The following is a 17,999-nucleotide window of genomic DNA, read 5'->3' as shown; positions in this document are numbered from 1 at the left end:
TTTATACCCCGCCCTTCACTACCCAAAGGAGTCTCAGAGCGGCTTACAAACTCCTTTCCCTTCCCCTCCCCACAACAGATGCCCTGTGAGGTAGGTGGGGCTGAGAGAGCTCTGACAGAAACTGCTCTTTTTCAAGAACAGCTCTGACAGAACTATGGCTTGCCTGAGGTCATCTAGCAGCTGCGAGTGGGGGAATCAAACCCGGTTCTCCCAGATTAGAGTCCGCTGCTCTTAACCACTACACCTGTGGCTGAATCCACTGGAGCATTTCTGCAGAACAAAGATTTCTCACCTCCCTGTAGCCCCAAAATGACCCCTGCATGCAGCAGAAGCCGCAAAGCAAGAAAGTGGCCTTCCCAGGGTGGAGCCTTCCATCCACAGAAATGCTCCCGTGGACATAAGTCCATATAATTAGAATATGTTACAGGAAGGATCCCCAACCTTTTTGAGCCTGCAGGCACTTTGGGAATTCTGAAACGGTGTGGTGGGTGCAGCCACAAAATGGCTGCCACAACTTACCTTTAGTCAGACAGTGAAGGTCCTTGTGCTGTGGTGGCAGCTGCTGATTTTTTTAAAAAGCTGCACAGCCAATCAAATCTCCAGTGGCCAATCAGAAGCCACCTGGCCTTGCCCACTTTTGAGAAAGAGTTGTCAGTCTCCAGAAAAGGTGTTTATCTGTGCCATGGTGCCTGTGGTTGGCACCTGGGGACCCCTGTATTACCCAAGTTAATCCAATATGGGTGCATCCATTCACTGGCATAAAGGTTTCTGTTTTCAAAGATGACAGAAGGAAGGTTTTTTTGGGGAAAAGGATTCTATAGTCAATAGGAAGGGTATGCACAGAGCCTGAGGACAGGAAATATCTGCTGGAGAAGTGGAGAGAAAGAACTATGGCAGGCCCTGAAGCAATGCTCCCTCTAAGCTGTGCAGTCTTGTGAGCAAAAATTCTACTTATTATTTATTTATTTATTTATTTATTTTTCACAATTATATCCCGCCCTCCCCAGTGGGCGGCTAACAGAGGCCAGATCATTAGTCTAGCCATAAGTAAAAACATATAAAAATATAATAAAACATCAAAACTAAGACTTGGTGAGCTGCTGGCATTAAAGCTGAGAGCGAGCGATTTGGCTTTTGCATCAATCAGTTTGCTCTGGAGCCCCATCCCTTCCTGAGCTAGGACAAGGAGGTGCGAGCCGGAGGCTAAAAAACTGTGACCTGGCTCACACTAGCTCAGCTTAGAGGGAACACTGTAATCCTGACCCCCAAAGTGGCGATCAGCATTTCCCTGGGCATGACATTATTATGGTGGGAGGAAGGGATGCCAGCCTCCAGGTGGGACCTGGGGACTCCCCGGAATTATAGCTCATCTCTCCCTTGCCTCTCAGTGAGAAAGGTGGACTACAAAAGACCAATTAATAAAATAAGAATAAAGGGCCTGATCCTATACACAGCAGAGCATTCAGCCAGAGAAGAAGAGTAGGTTTTTATATCCCACTCCCCCTTTGCTGGTCACATTCTTATGTTTAAGTTTTATGTAACTCCCCCCCCCCCAATCAGGTTACAGGCAACTTATGGCAAGCCCGTAAGGTTTTTAAAGCAAGAGACAAACACAGGTGGTTGCTCATGGCCTGCCTCTGCGTAGCAACCCTGGAATTCCTCAGTGGCCTCCCGTCCAATGCTCCCTCTAAGCTGTGGAGTCTTGTGAGCAAAAATTCTACTTTGTGAGCTACGGGCATTAAAGGTGTGAGCGAGCAGTTTGGGCTACTGCATCAATTAGTTTGCTCTGGAGCCGCCCTCCCTGAGCCGAGACAAAAACGTGTGAGCCGGAGGCTAAAAAACTGTGAGCTAGCTCACATTAACTCAGCTTAGAGGGAACGCTGCGTCCCATCCAACCACTAACCAGGGCTTAGCTTCTGAGAGCTGGCGAGATCGGGCGAGCCCGGGCCGTCCGAGTCAGGCCCTCTGCAGCAATACAAAACCCCTTTCAAAGCAGAGATTCAGCGGCAGTCTCCCCGAAAATGCAGACGAGAGGCCTCGCCCGAGACCCAGCGGCCTTTATTGAAGGTACACCACCAGAATACTACTAGAAAGTCTGTAAATCTGCATCCTCCTCCCCACCACCCGTTGAGACAGACACTCTAGGGACCCGAAGGCCACGGCAGCTCTGGGCGAGAGACTTCCAAGAAGGATGGGGACCCAACTGTCAGCGGCCCTTCCGGAGCAATGTCCGGCCCGCGGGGCAGCCTCTGCGTGCACCCAGGCGGTTCCCGTCCGGTCCTCACTCAGCCTTTTTCGAAGGCCGTCTTGCTTCCTCCGTCGCTGGACTGCCGCACCAGAGCTGCGCGAGGATGACGCCGTGACAGAGGTGGAGGGAGGCTGAGCTGTAGACCGTTGAAGGGTAGGTGTTCCAAGAGAGCTCGATCAGGCCCAGGATGAGCACCCTGGAGGAGAGGAGGAAGAGGAGGCAGGGTCTCAGCGTCCGGGAGCAACCGGTCGGAAAACCACTACAACCCTAGGTGAAGGTCAAGGTTTCCCTTGCTTGAAAGCCAGTCGAATCCGACTCTAGGGGCGCGGTGCTCATCTCCGTTTCCGAGCCGAAGAGCCAGCGCTGTCTAAAGACGTTTTCCATGGTCATGTGGCCGGCATGACTAGATGCCGAGGCGCACGGAATGCTGTTAGCCTTCCCACCGAAGCGGTACCTGCTTTTCCGCCCTCCAAGACATTTCACATGAAACATACGAAACTGCCTTTTGCTGAGTCCAGCAAAGTCAGTATTGTCTACTCAGACCGGCAGGGGCTCTCCAGGGTCTCAGGCAGAGGTCTTTACAGGGGCAGCGAAGATTCATCAGGTTTACAATCCTTTCCTTGACAATAGTTTCGGAGAGAAGCCCTGTCGGTCTGCAATCGGACAGCTAGATTTGAGTCTCCTAGCAACTGAAAGAGCAACAAGATTTTCAGGGCACAAGCTTTTGGGAGTTAGAGCTCCCTTTTGATTCTCGAAAGCTTGTGACCAAAATTTTTTTGTTGGTCTTTAAAGTGGTCCTGGGCTCCACAGCAGGGGTCATTTCCTACAAAAAGAGGTGCAGGAGCTCATTAGCATACCTTATTTGCATATGCCACGCCCCCTGACATCACCGGAAGTGTGTCAGAAGGCAACACCCACTGCTCAGGCTCCACTGGACTGTTTTGGATTGCTAGCTATTGGGGGGGGGGGGGACGTGCAGATCTGCCCTCAGAGAGGAGGGAGAGCTTGTACCTGAATAGAACTTGGTCTTAAAGGTGCCACTGGACCTTCAGCCTTTCCCCAGAGGGAAGGTGCTCCAACCCCCTCATCCTCTTGGTCGCCCTCCTCTGTAGTTTCCAGATTGCTTACTGTGTACTGTGACACTGCCTTACACTGAATCAGACCACTGGCCCATCAAGATCTGTCTAAGACTGGCAGGAGTTCTTCAAGGTCTCCTTTCAACTGGAGATGCCGGGGATTTGGACCTGGGACCTCCTGCATGCCAGGCAGAGGTTCTTCCACTGAGCCACAGCCCCTCTTTACAGCTCTCCAGGGTCTCAGGCTGAGGTCTTCCCCATCACCTCCTGCCCGGTCCCTTTTAACTGGAGATGCCAGGGACTGAACCTGGGACCTCCTGCATGCCAGGCAGAGGTTCTTCCACTGAGCCACAGCCCCTCTTTACAGCTCTCCAGGGTCTCAGGCTGAGGTCTTCCCCATCACCTCCTGCCCGGTCCCTTTTAACTGGAGATGCCAGGGACTGAACCTGGGACCTCCTGCATGCCAGGCAGAGGTTCTTCCACTGAGCCACAGCCCCTCTTTACAGCTCTCCAGGGTCTCAGGCTGAGGTCTTCCCCATCACCTCCTGCCCGGTCCCTTTTAACTGGAGATGCCAGGGACTGAACCTGGGACCTCCTGCATGCCAGGCAGAGGTTCTTCCACTGAGCCACAGCCCCTCTTTACAGCTCTCCAGGGTCTCAGGCTGAGGTCTTCCCCATCACCTCCTGCCCGGTCCCTTTTAACTGGAGATGCCAGGGACTGAACCTGGGACCTCCTGCATGCCAGGCAGAGGTTCTTCCACTGAGCCACAGCCCCTCTTTACAGCTCTCCAGGGTCTCAGGCTGAGGTCTTCCCCATCACCTCCTGCCCGGTCCCTTTTAACTGGAGATGCCAGGGACTGAACCTGGGACCTCCTGCATGCCAGGCAGAGGTTCTTCCACTGAGCCACAGCCCCTCTTTACAGCTCTCCAGGGTCTCAGGCTGAGGTCTTCCCCATCACCTCCTGCCCGGTCCCTTTTAACTGGAGATGCCAGGGACTGAACCTGGGACCTCCTGCATGCCAGGCAGAGGTTCTTCCACTGAGCCACAGCCCCTCTTTACAGCTCTCCAGGGTCTCAGGCTGAGGTCTTCCCCATCACCTCCTGCCCGGTCCCTTTTAACTGGAGATGCCAGGGACTGAACCTGGGACCTCCTGCATGCCAGGCAGAGGTTCTTCCACTGAGCCACAGCCCCTCTTTACAGCTCTCCAGGGTCTCAGGCTGAGGTCTTCCCCATCACCTCCTGCCCGGTCCCTTTTAACTGGAGATGCCGGGGACCAAACCTGGGACCTTCTGCACGGCAAGGAGATGCTCTAGCACTGAGCTACGGCCACTCCCTCCATGACCCCTTGAGGCCTTCCCCAGTCCGCGCAGGTTCTTACTTTAGCAGGTGAGCGGGCTTCTGGGCTGGCGTGCACCACAACAGGTAGGGCAGCGTGTGGAAGTACCAGACGTAAAACTGGTAGTGCAGCGAGCGGCTGAAGCAGACGCCGATGAAGTTGGACGTGAAGAGCGCAAAGACTATCTGTGGCCTTCGGTTAAGGGGAGACCACGCCACACAAAACCCGTGGGCCCAGAGCCAACCTCGGTATGGCCCGTCAGCTCTTCCTGCTCCACCCGCCAAACCAAGTGGACCCCAGAGGGCCTGGGGGCCTCACGTCGAGGGAAAAGGATATGGTTGGCTGAGAGAGGCTGAGGAGGGCTTTTCCTCTCCGCTGGATCCTTCAACAGTGACAAGATGCTTTCCCCTGATCTGCCAGGAGGGGGAGACAGAAACACAACGGTTGTTATCTTGTGGAACATCTGAGAAAACTGGCTCCTCCCCACCCCACCCAGCCTGCATGGTAGGCACAAAGGGATTTGTTTTTCAAGTCAACTGGCCCTCATTAGAAATGTGATGTTGGGTGACTCACCCCTATGCCACTTCCAGGGCGGGGTAGTGGTTAAGATCAGTGGACTCTAATCTGGAGAACCAGGTTGGATCTGGCCTGGAGAAAAACTGCTTCCTGACCAATGCTCCCTCTAAGCTGTGGAGTCTCATGAGCAAGAATTCTGCTTTGTGAGCTACGGGCATTAAAGTCGTGAGCGAGCAATTTGGTTAATGCATAAATCCGTTTGCTCTGGAGCCATCCTTCCTGAGCTGAGACAAAAATGTGTGAGCTGGAGGCTAACAAACTGTGAGCTGGCTCACACTCACTCAGCTTAGAGGGAACACTGTAATCCTGACCCCCAAAGTGGCGATCAGCATTTCCCTGGGCATGACATTATTACGGTGGGAGGAAAGGATGCCAGCCTCCAGGTGGGACCTGGGGACTCCCCGGAATTATAGCTCATCTCTACCTTGCCTCTCAGTGAGAAAGGTGGACTACAAAAGACCAAATAATAAAATAAGAATAAAGGGCCTGATCCTATACACAGCAGAGCATTCAGCCAGAGAAGAAGAGTAGGTTTTTATATGCCGCTTTTCTCTACCATGGCTCAATTGGTTAAGACGCTGAACTGCAGGCTGTGGAAGGTCAGTAGTTCAGCAGTTCGAGACCCGGGTGCTGCATGACAGAGTAAGCTCCCGTCTCTAGTTCCAGCTCCTGCCAGCCTAGCAGTTCGAAAGCAAGAAATTGCAAGTAGATAAATAGGTACCACTTCGGTGGGAAAGTAACAGCGTTCCGTGCGCCTTGGCGTTTAGTCATGCCGGCCACATGACCACGGAAACGTCTTCGGACAGCGCTGGCTCTTCGGCTTTGAAACGGAGATGAGCACCGCAACCCTAGAGTCGGATTCGACTGGCTTTTGAGCAAGGGAGACCTTTACCTTTACCTTTCTCTACCATACTGGTGGAATGAGCTCCCGGAGGAGATTAGGGCCCTGCGGGATCTTCTACAGTTCCGCAGGGCCTGCAAGACGGAGCTCTTCCGCCAGGCTTTCAGCTAGGGAGCCGCCCACCACTTCAGAGCCCTGGCCCTTGGCTTTGACACCTAGCCTGCACCGCAGGAAGACCATGAGCAGAATGATTCCAAGACCTCTGTGCCTACTCTGAAAGTAAGCCATCTTAACAACTGATTAACCATCACCAGCACTTTATGAATTTGTATTAATTATAACTGACTTGCTTTTAAATTATTTTAAGCTGTTTTAAGTGTATTTTTGCATTGATTGTGAGCCGCCCTGAGCCTGCATTGCGGGGAGGGCGGGGTACAAATGAGATTAATAAATAATAAATGAATAAGGAGTCTCCGAGCGGCTTACAATCTCCTTCCCTTCCTCTCCCCGTACCAGACACCTTGTGAGGTAGGTGGCCCTGTAAGACCTCTGAAAGAATGGTGACTGGCCCAAGGCCACCCAGCTGGCCGCATGTGGAGGAGGAGTGGGGAATCCAGCCTGGTTCTCCAGATTAGAGTCTGCTGCTTTTTACCACTACACCACCCTTCCCCACAACAGGCAACTTATGAGGTGGGTGGTGTTGAGGGAGCTCTGAGAGAACTGTGACCGGCCCAAGGTCACCCAGCAAGCTGCATGTGGAGGAGGAGTGGGGAATCCAGCCTGGTTCTCCAGGTTAGAGTCTGCTGCTCTTAACCAGTACACCACCCTTCCTTTCCCCACAACAGGCAACTTATGAGGTGGGTGGGGCTGAGGGAGCTCTGAGAGAACTGTGACCGGCCCAAGGTCACCCAGCAAGCTGCATGTGGAGGAGGAGTGGGGAATCCAGCCTGGTTCTCCAGATTAGAGTCTGCTGTTCTTAGCCAGTACACCACCCTTCCTTTCCCCACAACAGGCAACTTATGAGGTGGGTGGGGCTGAGGGAGCTCTGAGAGAACTGTGATCGGCCCAAGGTCACCCAGCAGGCTGCATGTGGAGGAGGAGTGGGGAATCCAACCCGGTTCTCTAGATTAGAGTCCACTGCTCTCGACCACGACACCACGCTGGCTCTCTACACCATACGATCACATTGTTCGATATAATTCATTCGAATTAAAACAGTGTGCTGGGGGTGTGGGGGGTGGCGGCTAACGTCCCGTTTCACCTCCCCGGCTTTTTCACACCGGGCAGTCCACCATGTTGATTCCAGAGAGCTAACAGTGGACTTCCCCCGCCAGATGCAGGACACCTGTCTTTCCGGAGGGCTGTGTCAGAACACGTGACTCGGTTTGCAGGGCTTGGAGGCAGCCTTAGAGCTTTCTATCCCCCTCCGCGGCTCCCCACCCCACCCCCTTGAACGCAGGCAGTGACGCCTCCGTCCTTACCTGTGCCACCTGTTTCGTGCAAAAAGCCCCAGGGCGGTCAGGTGAGCCATCAGAAGCCCCGTGTGGAATGCTCGGTGCTGGAAAACCTCCTCCGGCAGGAACCGCCAGTTCACCGTCCACTTGAAGAGGAACTGGCGGCCCAGGTCGAAGGAACGGGTCAGGTACCCGACGGGGTTGGCCAGCAGGAAGGGCAGTCCCAGGGCCACCTGCAAAGGAGACAGCGGCGCTTTGAGGCTTCCTCGTTAAGAGAAGGGTCGGCGGGAAGAGCAGCGTTATCGATATCATAATACATCAGACCTTCGTGGGCGTGAACGTTTGGGATCCCGGCAGCTGTGGGCAGGGATGTGGGAGGGGAGGCCCGGCGTTGACTGGCCTGTGCCCCATCCCTCAAGACGGTGCTAGGAAGGCTGTGCTTGAAAGGGAAACAGTCGCATACGGTGCTGCTGCCAGCAGAACTGTTGGTTTTGCAGGAAACGTCTGCTCATGGGAATACGATTCCTAACAGGTCGTGTGCCACCTGTCGGAATTGGACGTAGCACAGCATTGGACTGCCTACGCTGGTATCATCAGCATATCAGACTCTCCACGGAATAGTTTAGTTGTTATTTGTTAACTTCGTTTACACCCCAGCTGTCTCCCCCATCGGGACCCAAAACAGCTTCGGTCAATCTTGCCTCCGTTTTACTCTCACGACAGCCCCGTGAGGTAGGCCAGGTTTAGGCTGTGTGCCCCTCCGATCCTGGGAAGACACGGTTCAAACGTGAGCCGCTCCTGCCACAGACGGGGCTCACCCCTCCGAAGCAACAGCCCGCCCCCCACGTGCAAAAAATCTGGCCGTTCGGGGCCTCCCCCTCAGGCCCGAAACAGAATCCAACCATCTGAGGACGCCCGGCCGCCTTCTGTTACGCTATGGCGTCGGTCCATCTAGTACGGGGGTCCCAAACGTTTTGGAGCCCGCGGGCACGGTTGGAATTCTAACACGGCACGGTGGGCGCAGCAAAGAGAATGGCTGCCGCAAAATGCCTGCCACGGGAGGCGGAGGCGCCCACAAAATGACTGCTATAGCTTAACTTCAGTACCACAGTGCAGATCCTTGAGCTGTGGAGGAAGCAACCCTTTTTTAAAAAAATCTGCACAGTGAATCAAATCTTCAGTAGTCTGGGCAAAAGCTCTACCTGGCCCAACCCACTCCCTAAAAACACCTGGCAGGCTCCAGAAAAAGTGTAACACATTGGGGATCCCTGATCTAGTGTGCTACTGTGCACTCTGACTGGGAGGGGCCCTTCAGAGACTCACAGAGAGGCCTCTTCTACTCAGGCCTGCGGCTACGGTGGGGCTTTGGGGGCTCCGCCCCCTTTCTTAAAGGCACAGCCCCGCAAGAATTTCTCCTGTAAATGCTTTTTTTCCAACCATTTTTAAACATTTCTTTAAAGGCGTGTGCTCCTTTAAGCAGAGTGGGATGCTGCCGTTGACTAATCCCCCCACTGAGCAAGGGGGTTTGAGTAGGTGACCTCTAGGATACCTTCCAACTCTCTGTCAAAAAACTGGTCTGCCGAAGTGTTAGCTTTCTTGACTGTAGAAGTCATCGCCCCCACCTGCCGGCTTGTTATCAGCATTGCTGCTTAGGCTGGCAGAAGTGATTAACTTGCAGCAGCTGAGAACTGTCATCTAAAGTGGTCGACAGCTTGCCGTTTAGAGATCTCTCCTGGCAACAGCTTCCTATTGGCTAAATGGCTTCTCTTTCTGCACGGAGAACTTCGGCCCAACCAGAAAAAAATCTGCCCCACAAGCCACAAAATCCTGGCTGTGGGCCTGCTGCTTCTACTCAAGCTACATAGAATCATAGAATCACAGAATGTGAGAGTGGGAAGGGACCTTGCAGGTCATCTAGTCCAACCCCCTGCACCATGCAGGAGCATAGCCGAAAGATAGCCCTACAACATACCCGAAAGATGGTCGTCCAGCCTCCGCTTGAAAGCGTCCAGCAAAGGAGCATCCACCACCTCCCGAGGCAGACTGTTCCACTGCTCAACCACTCTGACACTTAGGAAGTCTCTCCTGATATTTACCCGGTATCAACTCCCTTGTCATTTCCACCCATTAGATCTAGTCTTGCAATCCAGAGCAAGAGAGGATAGATCCGCTCCACCTTCTACATGACAGCCCTTCAGATACTTGAAGACTGCAATCCTGTTCCCTCCAAGCCTTCTCTTTCCCAGGCTAAACAGACCCAACTCTTTCAGCCTTTCCTCGTAAGACTTGGATTCTAACCCTCTCAGCATCCTGGTTGCCCTCTCCTGGACACGCTCGAGCTTGTCAACGTCCTTCCTAAAACGTGGTGCCCCAAACTGGACACAGGACTCCAGGTGAGGCCTGACCATGGCAGAACGGAGCGGAACTACATGAAATCCTTTGGACCAGGACAGGCAGGGATTGTGATCAGTTAGGCCCTTCCGTCTGGCTGCTAAATAGACCTCTCCGCCCCTCCCTTCCTCTTACCTGCAAGAGCGCGCAGATGGCAAGCTTGGGAATGGTACTTGGCAGGCCGAAGCGCTGCAGCAGGAGGAAGAGAAGGCCCGGCGCAAAGAGCAGGATGTTCATTTTCACAGACACAGCCAGGCTGGAGGAGGAGAGACACGAGAACAGTTGAGGCCGCCTTTTCCTGAATCAGACCGTCGGCCTGTCAGAGTCAGTATTGTCTACTCAGAGAGTGGCAGCAGCTCTGCAGGGTCTCAGGCTGAGGTCTTTCCCATCACCTCCTGCCTGGGCCTTTCAACTGGAGATGCCGGGGACTGAACCTGGGACCTTCTGCATGCCAAGCAGATGCTCTGCCACTGAGCCACAGCCCCTCTTTACAGTTCTCCAGGGTCTCAGGCAGAGGTCTTTCCCATCCCCTACTGCCTGGCCCTTTTAACTGGAGATCCCAGGGACTGTGTAGTACTACTGTGTAGACAGTACTGACCTTGATGGGCCGACGGACTGATTCAGTAAAAGGCAGCTTCGTGCATTTGCCTTTGAGGGATCAACCACCCCCACCCCAACCCCACCCGGGGGTCTCACCTGAAACAGAAGCATCCCCAGGACCAGCGGTCCTCCAGGAAAAGGTTGACCGCCAAGAAGAGGATCGCCATGGCGACGGGGTCGTTGAAGAGGCGCAGGACGAAGATGGAGTGGATCCGGTAGGAGGCGCAGCACATGAAGAAGAAAACGTAAGGGGGCACCTGCCAGCAGAGGGAGCCGTTGAGTCACAATACCTGTTCTACAGGTGCACACCTGCCAACTATATTTATCTGATGCGGAGAGTCGGCAAATGCAGGTTTACCACTGCTCCCAGGGGCGGGGCTAGGAGCTGTGTTGTGTGAAGATATTTTGTTTTACTTACAATAGTTATCTGCCACCTTTCCACCCAAACAGGGCCCCCAAGGCGGTGGACGAGGCATTAGAATGTTGAAAACATCATTTAAAATACCGATGTAAAAGCATGTAACAATAAACACATACAGACAGAAAACAAACAGAGAAGGAGAGACAAAGATTACTGGAGGGGGCCCCTGACCTGATAGCCCGGGGAAGCCCAATCTCGGCAGATCTTGAAAGCTAAGCAGGGCGGACGCTGGCAAGTATTTGCATGGGAGACCTCCAAAGAATACCAGGGCCGGGAGGCAGAGGCAGGCTCTCTGGATGTCCTCCATGCCCAGTAGGGGTCACCAGAGGTCACCACGACTTCCAGGCACGGGCACACACACAAATACAACCCCCCCCCCCAAAAAAAAAGATTGCTGGGGGTACGCCAAACAAAATAGAAAGGTTTTCACCAGCTGCCAGAAGACAACGACCAAGGGGGATGGATGAACCTGGGGGGGGGGAGTCCCAAAGTTTCAGCACTACGACTAAAAAGGACCTTTCTTGAGTTGCCACATGCCTACTAGATTCAGATGGCGGGGGCACCTGAAGCAGAGCCTCAAAAGATGAGCAGAATAGTTGAGTTAGAGTCATATGGGAGATCCAACAGACACACACTGTGACGTACTGGCTGATGCATTTAGTAAAACCTTTTGTAATCAATGTATAAGTCTTGTATCACAGTGTGAAGAAGTACGTCCTTATGGTATTGCCAAAGAGTCCATCCGCATGACGTTACTACGAGCAGTGTTCCCTCTAAGCTGAGTTAGTGTGAGCTAGCTCACAGTTTTTCAGCCTCCAGCTCACACATTTTTTGTCTTAGCTCAGGAAGGAGGGCTCCGGTGCAAGCTATTTTATACACTAGCCATATTACTTGCTCACAACTTTAATGCCAGTAGCTCACAAAGTAGAATTTTTGCTCACAAGACCCCACAGCTTAGCGGGAACATTGACTATGAGCATCCGGATGTGGGCTCGTTTCGTCCAACTCTTCCTCAGGAGTATTCTTATTTTCTTCAAGGTTTGCAGCCTCTTGGTATCACCTCAGTGTTTATAATGGGAGCGAGCCAGTCCTTAAACTCTTCTCTAAACAGATGCCAAAGCCTTCCGAACTGGGCTGGCAAAATGCTCTCTACAAGCCTCAGGAGCAGGGGTCATTTCCTGCAGGAGTGCACAGGAGCGGAGCTCCGGCAGTAAAGAGCCCAGAGGGCGGGCACGTGCAACAAGCCCCACCCCCTGCTCCCAGCAGCCCTCAGTCAGAGCAAGAAGTAGCCAGGTAAGTTGCAGAGCCCCCCCCCCCGGCCCCCCGGTCCAAAACAGTCCAGTGGCACCGCCAAGTTTTATTCAGGTACAAGCTCTCCCTCCTCTGCCAGGACAGATCTGCACGTATTCCTCCCCCCCCAAATAGCTAGCAATCCAAAGTCCAGTCCAGCCTGAGCGGGGGGGGTTGCCTTCTGACACACTTCCGGTGATGTGTGGCATATGCAAATGTGTGGCATATGCAAATGAGTTGTGCTAATGAGCTCCTGCAATTCTTTTTCTACGAAATGACCCCTGCTCAGGAGTGTTTTCATCAGAATCATCATCCTCTTAAAAACCACCAAAGTGCTTGCATTGGGAGCAAACCAGACCGAGTCTTTTCTCTGATGCAAAAACCTTGGGGGGTTTTGCGAGAGCATTAAGGACTGGCTCACTTGGTCATCTAGTCCAACCCCCTGCACAAGGCAGGAAACTCACAATTACCTCCTCCCACACGCATCCCCAGTGACACCTGCTCCATGCCTAAAGGTAAAGGTTCCCTTTCTCGCAAGCCAGTCAAGTCTGACTCTAGGGTTGCGGTGCTCATCTCCGTTTCAAAGCCGAAGAGCCAGCGCTGTCCGAAGACGTTTCCGTGGTCATGTGGCCGGCATGACTAAACACCGAAGCACACGGAACGCTGGTCCCTTCCCACCAAAGTGGTACCTGTTTATCTACTTGCAATTTCTTGCTTTCGAACTGCTAGGTCGGCAGGAGCTGGAACTAGAGACGGGAGCTCACTCCATCATGTGGCACACTCGGGTCTAGAACTGCTGAACTACCGACCTTCCACAGCCTGCAGTTCAGCGTCTTAACCACTTGAGCCACCGCAGCTCCATGCCTAGAAAATGGCAAAAAAAACACCCCTCCTTTCTGCCCTCCCTCTCATGATATTCCTAAATTCACAGAATCGGCATAGCTGTCAGATGGACATCTAGCCTCTGTTTGAAAACCTCCAAAGAGGGAGAGCCCACCACCTCCCGTGCATTGCCCTTCACGCTCCTTCCGACGTCACGTCTGCCTACTGACCTTATTGGTTCGGCTGTAGATGCGGAAAACGAGCAGCAGCGTGGCGAGGTACAGGGCAGCGAAGAGGTACTGGGCCAGGCGGATGTTGGTGCCGCGGCCAGTGGCGTAGTACAGGCCCAGGAAGATGTAAACAAAGCCTGCTGGGTAACTGCAAAGAGAGAGAAAATGGGAGCGCTCGAGAGGATGGAGAAAGCCACTGCTCCTCTCACTGAGTGTCAGTCATAGGAGGTGATACGCCCATCCTAAGCCCATCCAGGGGAGAGAGGTGTGGCTCAGTGGAAGAGCCTCTGCCTGGCATGCAGGAAGTCCCAGGTTCAGTCCCCGGCATCTCCAGTTAAAAGGACCAGGCAGGAGGTGATGTGAAAGACCTCAGCCTGGGACCCTGGAGAGCTGCTGCCAGTCTGAGTAGACAATGCTTGGATGGACCCAGGGTCTGATTCAATAGAAGGCAGCTTCTTGCGTACGTTTCTGGAGAGGGACCGTGGCTCAGTGGAAGAGCCTCTGCTTGGCATGCAGGAGGTCCCAAGTTCAATCCCCGGCATCTCCAGTTAAAAGGACCAGGCAGGAGGCGATGGGAAAGAGCTCTGCCTGAGACCCTAGAGAGCTGTAAAGAGGGGCCGTGGCTCAGTGGAAGAGCCTCTGCCTGGCATGAGAAGGTCCCAGGTTCAGTCCCCAGCATCTCCAGTTAAAAGGACCAGGCAGGAGGTGGTGTGAAAGACCTCCGCCTGAAACCCTGGAGAGCTGTAAAGAGGGGCCGTGGCTCAGTGGAAGAGCCTCTGCCTGGCATGCAGGAGGTCCCAGGTTCAATCCCCAGCATCCCTCGTTAAAAGGACCAGGCAGGAGGTGATGTGAAGGACCTCTGCCTGAGATGTAAAGAGGGGCCGTGGCTCAGTGGAAGAGCCTCTGCCTGGCATGCAGGAGGTCCCAGGTTTAGTCCCCGGCATCTCCAGTTAAAAGGACCAGGCAGGAGGTGGTGTGAAAGACCTCAGCCTGAGACCCTGGAGAGCTGTAAAGAGGGGCGGTGGCTCAGTGCAGCCTGAGACCCTGGAGAGCTGTAAAGAGGGGCTGTGGCTCAGTGGAAGAGCCTCTGCCTGGCATGCAGAAGGTCCCAGGTTCAGTCCCCGGCATCCCTCGTTAAAAGGATCAGGTAGGAGGTGATGTGAAGGACCTCAGCCTGAGACCCTGGAGAGCCACTGCCAGTCTGAGTAGACAAGACTTGACTCTGAAGGACCGATGGTCTGATTCGGTATAAGGCAGCTTCTTGTGTTCAGTCTACAGCCTCGGGAAAGCCTTGCAGGGCCCGGCACACTCACACGAGGGGGCCGGTGTCCCCCTTCAGCTGGGTGTAATCCAGGGTCCCATTGACGACTCCCTCCACCTCATCCATGTAAGCTTTCCAGTCGATCTCTGTATCTGGAGGGAGAGCACAGGAAGAAGAAGAGATTGGATTTATACCCCGCCCTTCACTACCCAAAGGTGTCTCAGGGCGCCTTACAAACTCCTTTCCCTTCCCCTCCCCACAACAGACACCCTATGAGGTCGGTGGGGCTGAGAGAGCTCTTGACAGAAACTGCTCTTTTTCAAGAACAGCTCTTATCAGAACTATGGCTTGCCCCAGGTCATCTAGCAGGTGCAGGTGGAGGAGTGGGGGAATCAAACCCGGTTCTCCCAGATTAGAGTCCACGCACTTAACCACCACACCAAACTGGCTCTCACACAGAGAAGGCACTTTGTTCAGCTTCTGGAAAGGTTCTGTCCAAAAGGAAAAGCAATTAAACCAGCCCCTCCCCGGCCACCCCACCTCACAGGCAGTGTTCCCTCTCAGATGAGTTTATTGTGAGCTAGCTCACAGGTTTTTAGCCTCCGGCTCACACATTTTTGCCTCGGCTCAGGAAGGGATGGGGCTCCAGAGCTAACTCATCATTGCAGGAGCCAAACCGCTTGTTTACAACTTTCATGATGTCAGGAGCTCACAAGGTAGCACTTTTCGCTCACAAGTCTCCACTGCTGGCAACCCCAACACCAGAGATCAGTTCCCCTGCAAACAGGAGCAGACGCAGACAGTGATGGCGAACCTTTTAGAGACCGAGTGCCCAAACTGCGACCCAAAACCCACTTATTTATCGCAAAGTGCCAACACGGCAATTGAACCTGAATACTGAGGTTTTACTTTAGAAAAAACAACTCATACATTAACTTCAGATGATCCAAACAAAGTAATTAAAGGAATCCCAAATGCTTTCATTGACTTAAAATTATTTGGCAGAGAATTCGACACTTTAATGATGGTCTGGGCTTGGCTGCGGCGATGGCACGCGTGTCCACCAATGTTCCCTTTAAGCTGAGTTAGTGTGAGCTAGCTCACAGTTTTTTAGCCTCTGGCTCACACATTTTTGTCTTAGCTCAGGAAGGGTGGGCTCCAGAGCGAACTAATTTATACAGTAGTCAAATCGCTTGCTCACAACTTTAATGCCAGTAGCTCACAAAGTAGAATTTTTGCTCACAAGACTCCACAGCTTAGAGGTAACATTGGTGCCCACTGAGAGGGCTCTGAGTGCCACCTCGGGCACCGGTGCCAGAGGTTCGCCACCACTGCTCCAGGAGAGATCCCAGATGCAACCCACCCACCCACCCGTTCTCCCCCTTCCCCGGGCAACCGCACCCCAAAGCCTCCCGGAATCTCCCGGGCGGGAGCTGGCACCCCCACTCTCCCCGGGGCGCGGGCACTCACAGGCCACCCGGTGGATGACCCACTGGTTGACCCCCACCTCGGCCAGGCAGAGGCAGGCGGCCACCAGCGGCGTGTAGCGGGGCTCCAGCAGCACCAGGTGCTTCTCCTGCCAGGCCCGGCGCAGGCCCTGCCGCACGGAGGGCGACCCCAGCGGCCCCGCCGCCCCCTTCCGCCGCAGCCCGGGACCCGCCGCCATCGCCCTCCGACGCGGCGCTCTGCGTTTTTTCCCGCGCCGACAGTTCCGCCGCTCGCCCGGCCCGGCCGCCCGCAGACGACGACGACGGGGCGCCCGGGGACTGGCTGCGAGGAGGCCCCCGCCCCGCCGGCCCGCGTTTTCGAAAACTCCCCGCACGCTCTCCCCCTCCGCTCCGCCGCCCCACTGAGGACTAGGAACTTCTGGTCGCCACACCTCTGAAAGGATATTATAGCCTTGGGGAAAGTGCAGAAAAGGGGCAACTCGAATGATCAAGGGGTTGGGGACGCTTTCCCTATGAGAAAAGGTTAAAGCGCTGGGGGGGCTCTTCAGCTTGGAGAAACGACGGCTGAGGGGCAATGTTCCCTCTTAGCTGTAGAGTCTTGTGAGCAAAATTTCTACTCTGTGAGTTACTGGCATTGAAGTTGTGAGTGAGCAATCTGGCCACTGCATCAGTTAGTTTGCTCTGGAGCCCTCCTCCCTGAGCTAAGACAAAAATGTGTGAGCCGGAGGCTAAAAAACGGTGAGCTGGCTCACACTAGCTCAGCTTAGAGGGAACACTGCTGAGGGGTGACATGATCGAGGTTTATAAGATTATGCGTGGGATAGAGCAGGTAGAGAAAGAGGTACTTTTCTCCCTTTCTCACAATACAAGAACTCGTGGGCACTCCATGAAATTGCTGAGCGGGTCGGGTGAGAGCGGATAAAAGGAAGCACTTAACATAAGAACATAAGAGATGCCAATGTTGGATCAGGCCAAAGGCCCATCCAGTCCAACACCCTGTGTCACACAGTGGCCAGAAATACCAGGTGCCATCAGGAGGTCCTCCAGTGGGGCCAGGACACTAGGAGCCCTCCCACTGTTGACCCCCCCCCATAAGCACCAAGAAGACAGAGCATCCCTTGCCCCAGAGCCCCTACCTATACCTTGTGGCTAAGAGCCACTGATCGACCTCTGCTCCATATGCTTATCTAATTCCCTCTTGAAGCCGTCCATGCTTGTAGCCGCCACCACTTCCTGTCGCAGTGAATTCCAGGTGTTAATCACTCTTTGGGGGCACTTCTTCACCCAAAGAGTGATTAACACATGGAACTCACTTCCACGGGATAGTTACAAGCTTGGACAGCTTCAAGAGAGAATTGGATAAACATCTGGAGCAGAAGTCCATCAGTGGCTGTTAGCCACAAGGTATAGATAGGGACTCTGGGGCAAGGGATGCTCTGTATTATTGGTGCTTGGGGGGGGCAACAGTGGGGGGGCTTCTAGTGTCCTGGCCCCACTGGTGGACCTCCTGATGGCACCTGGTATTTCTGGCCACTGTGTGACACAGAGTGTTGGACTGGATGGGCCACTGGCCTGATCCAACATTGGCTTCTCTTGTGTTCTTCTGTTCTTATCTGGAGCCACCAAACCCTCCGGTTTGCAGTCTTGTGATCAGGGGAAGTGATACCTGCAGTTAGGAGATGGTTCTGAGAGATCTCCAGGCTCCACCTGGAAATTGGCAAGCCTCGTTGTCCAAAGCATAGTGCTGCCGCCCCTGTGTTGCCCCCCCCCCAACAAAAAACTCTGGCTGCAATCAATGGTTACCCATTCCTCATAGTCATGTGATTTTTATCAGCTATTTGGAATTTCTAATATTTTTAACTTCCTCGTTGTTATAAATCGTTTTAAATGGTTTTCTGGCAATTTTAAATTGATATATTATAATAATAAATATAATAATAAGATATAAAATGTTTGTTGACAAAATCTTTTTCATAGTTTTTTTTTCAGATTGAGAATAGCGGA

At 53.6% G+C, this 17,999-nt stretch overlaps 1 protein-coding gene across 2 annotated transcripts; it reads right to left on the bottom strand.

Moving 5' to 3' along the window:
• Positions 1-1,972: 1,972 nt before the first annotated feature.
• Positions 1,973-16,221, bottom strand: ALG3 (ALG3, alpha-1,3- mannosyltransferase). 2 transcript variants are annotated; one of them, XM_015426969.1, is made up of 9 exons: positions 16,018-16,221; positions 14,600-14,699; positions 13,287-13,434; positions 10,620-10,780; positions 10,059-10,179; positions 7,560-7,765; positions 4,998-5,074; positions 4,704-4,848; positions 1,973-2,444 (listed from the first exon to the last, which is right to left on the bottom strand). In XM_015426969.1, the coding sequence occupies exons 1-9, from the start codon at positions 16,211-16,213 to the stop codon at positions 2,282-2,284; spliced, it is 1,317 nt and encodes a 438-aa protein (XP_015282455.1). In that variant the 5' UTR covers positions 16,214-16,221; the 3' UTR covers positions 1,973-2,281. The 2 variants fall into 2 exon arrangements, with proteins under 2 accessions (XP_015282455.1, XP_015282464.1); XM_015426978.1 differs by having other exon boundaries at positions 16,055-16,221.
• Between the last annotated feature and the right edge of the window lie 1,778 nt (positions 16,222-17,999).

The sequence above is a fragment of the Gekko japonicus genome, unplaced genomic scaffold (assembly GCF_001447785.1).
Source record: "Gekko japonicus isolate JY-2015 unplaced genomic scaffold, Gekko_japonicus_V1.1 scaffold238, whole genome shotgun sequence".
Classification (NCBI taxonomy): Eukaryota; Metazoa; Chordata; class Lepidosauria; order Squamata; family Gekkonidae; genus Gekko; species Gekko japonicus.
Note: the sequence above shows the minus strand (reverse complement) of the source record. Positions and strands in the feature narration are given on the sequence as shown.